The 3027-nt window shown below is 33.3% G+C and overlaps 1 protein-coding gene across 1 annotated transcript; it reads left to right on the forward strand.

Moving 5' to 3' along the window:
* Nucleotides 1-2517: 2517 nt before the first annotated feature.
* Nucleotides 2518-2710, forward strand: LOC108382392 (tyrosine-protein phosphatase Lar-like; the record flags this gene model as incomplete). The annotated part of the gene is made up of 1 exon (XM_017638769.1): nucleotides 2518-2710. A coding segment is annotated over one exon (193 nt), but the record flags the coding sequence as incomplete, so codon positions are not given.
* Nucleotides 2711-3027: the final 317 nt, after the last annotated feature.

Raw genomic sequence — 3027 nt, forward strand, 5'->3', positions numbered from 1 at the left:
CAACAACCAAAAAGTTAAATCAAATATTTTCATATGATTATCAAACGAGAGAGATTTAAAAAAGCTTTATTTCAATAATATTTTTAATGAGGGTTGCCAGATGGTTAGAAAATATAAAATCACTTTAATTAAAAAGTTAACTGTTTTATTTCTTTGTGGGTTTCAAATGGAGGAAGTTTAGGAGAGCTTTATTTCGAAAATACTTTAATAGGCTTGCCACCTGTTTAGAAATTGAAAATCACAATTTGTTATTTTACGTTACACTTATTCAATACCTCTTTCCATACAAATTATATATGTCGACAACAAAAATATCATCAATGCGTGTTAATATTTACGCCTATAAAAAGTACCTCAATAAATATTGAAACAAAATGAAAATAAAAAACTTTGAAAAAATAATGTTAATTAATAAGAATATTTCTGCCCTGTCAGTACATCAGAATTCTACAAAAATAATGGTTTTGTAACAAATTAAAAAAATTTTACTTTTTGAATCTTATAAATTTTAAACATATTTGACATCAAATTTTAGCCCTATTAACAAAAACGCTAGGTTGAATAGTACATATTGTGCTTGCAAATTTACTATGTATGCTCGTTGAAATTAGTAAGATATAAATTTATATCAAACAAACCTGGTAGTCCTCAACGAAAATAGCTCTCCATTAAAGCTCTCAAAAATACCTTTCATTTCCATTATCCATATTAAGTTATTTTAGTTAAATTTTGTATAATCGAGAATAAGTGGCATCCTTACCCTAATATATTAAGCGCCGCCAACATTTACTATATATCGACTGCTGAATGGAAGATTGACCTATATCGGCAGCCAAATCTAAAACGCCCTATCTCATAAAACTTTTCAAGAAAGCCCTATTTCAGAATTTTATTGAAAAACATCCTATCTCAGAATTTGGTTGAAGAGTTCCCTATCTCAGAATTCGGTTTAAAAATGCCCTAACTCACATTAAAATGTATTGAAAAGGTAAGGAGATAAGGCGTTTTTGAAACGAATTCTGAAATAGGACGTTCTTCAACTAAATTCTGAAATAGGGCGTTCTTTAAGCGTTTTTTGAGGTAGTGCATTTTCGAACTGCCTGCCAAGATAGGTCGACCTTCCACTCAGCAGTCGTTATGCAAAGCTAAACACTCATAAAGAGTAATATTTATCTTAATTTTCTAAACAAAATATTTAATAAATATACGATAGAAAGTGGGTGGCAATCTCAATCAAAAATATTTTTGAATTGGGAATTTTCAAAACACTTTCCACATTTTAAATTTTCTTTAATAACTTTAAATTTTTTTAACAGACGCTGTTATAGCCAGCATTTTAAGAATATCTCTAGACGTCTCTTGTCTATGTATAACTAACAAAAATGCATTCTGATATGCAACTTTTTTACATTTCTGTGAACAATGAAGTTTTTGACCCAGAACCATTTTATGTAAGCACTTGCTAGCAAATCTATTGTCTAGTATGCCACATTGGCCATTTCCCTTTGACAATGCCTTTAACACATGACAAACACAGGCACAACTGCATACAGACAATATGGTATGTGAATATATGCATGCATGTACAAATTTATATGTACATTAGGGCGGGTCAATTTGTTTTTTTTTACTATGCGCATATAGCATAGGAGGATTCTACGTGTAACTCTAAGCAAATTTTCTGAAGAAACCATAGGTCTAAAATCAATTTAGAGTTTGCCAAATTGCGAAAAAACGTTTCGAAGAGAATGGGAAAATATTCACTGTTGCGCCCTCTGGTGGAAGTTTTAAGAAAAAGATAAGTGCAGAAATGGATTATTCATACCAAAAAACCCCTTTTTTACACAAAATTTAAGCACTTCTTTACGACACTACAGCAAAGTGCTGCGGAAACCTATTTCTTTGGCAAATTTGCTTAGAATTACACCTAGAAACGTAGACCCGCTCTAATGTACATATATTCCATAAGTGTATATATATTTACACATATGTAACATACACGTATGTGCATAATCCTTCAACTTTAGCTGCCTGCAAGCGGGGCTATTTAAGAAAGCAAGCAACCAGCATTTAATAATTGACCTATTGAGCTAAACTGCTTAGGAAATAAAATCATGCACTTATGTATGGTTGTGTATGTGCTATGGTGTGAGTTTGAAGCAATGGATTAATGCCTTTTCCGTAGGCTAAAATGTTAACTGCCACTCGCACTTACAGTTTACTTGGATTGACAGGCGTGTGTATGTCTGTATTATGCATGAATCGAGTATTATAGGTCAGTATCGTTAATCAAATGGTGCTGAAATAGCCTAACAATAGATTACAGAATAAAAGATTGCAGCTTAAGGGAATGCCAAGGAGTAGGCATATCTGAATTGAAAATTGCGAATTTACTTCTACGGTTTTTGTTAACTACTTATATACACTTACATATGTACACATAATATACATACGTATCTATATATATGTAAAATATCCATTCAATTCCCTTGTACTTCCTTCTCACTCCATTTACAGGGCTACAAAGTCTACTACACCACAAATCCCAATCAACCGGAGGCATCTTGGGACTCACAAATGGTGGACAATAGCGAATTGACAACCATTTCGGAATTGACGCCGCATGCCATTTACACGGTGCGTGTGCAAGCGTATACCTCAATGGGAGCCGGTCCCATGTCCACACCGGTGCAAGTGAAGACACAGCAAGGTGAGTGCGAAATGTATACGAAGGTTATTGAAAGCTTCTAGTATAAACTGGTGTCATCATTGTGTTTGAAATTTGATTAAATGTCGATATAAGTGCAATAACATCGGTAATAGTAACTTTGAGCGGAACTTTTACTGGGAATTGGTTAGTTGAATGAAGTCGGTTAAAAACGTTTTGATTTAAAGAATTCGGCGATTAACAGGGTACAAGGCAAGATATTTGTCAATTCTGACAACTATCTTGAAAGCTCTTTTCTGTCTTGTGAAAGACTAACTGAAAGATCAGCTAACGGGGTGGTCTTGGCGTTATTCTGTTTC

This window comes from Rhagoletis zephyria, unplaced genomic scaffold, assembly GCF_001687245.7.
Source record: "Rhagoletis zephyria isolate East Lansing unplaced genomic scaffold, Rhagoletis_zephyria_1.1 Rzeph_scaffold_26716, whole genome shotgun sequence".
In the NCBI taxonomy this organism is placed as follows: domain Eukaryota; kingdom Metazoa; phylum Arthropoda; class Insecta; order Diptera; family Tephritidae; genus Rhagoletis; species Rhagoletis zephyria.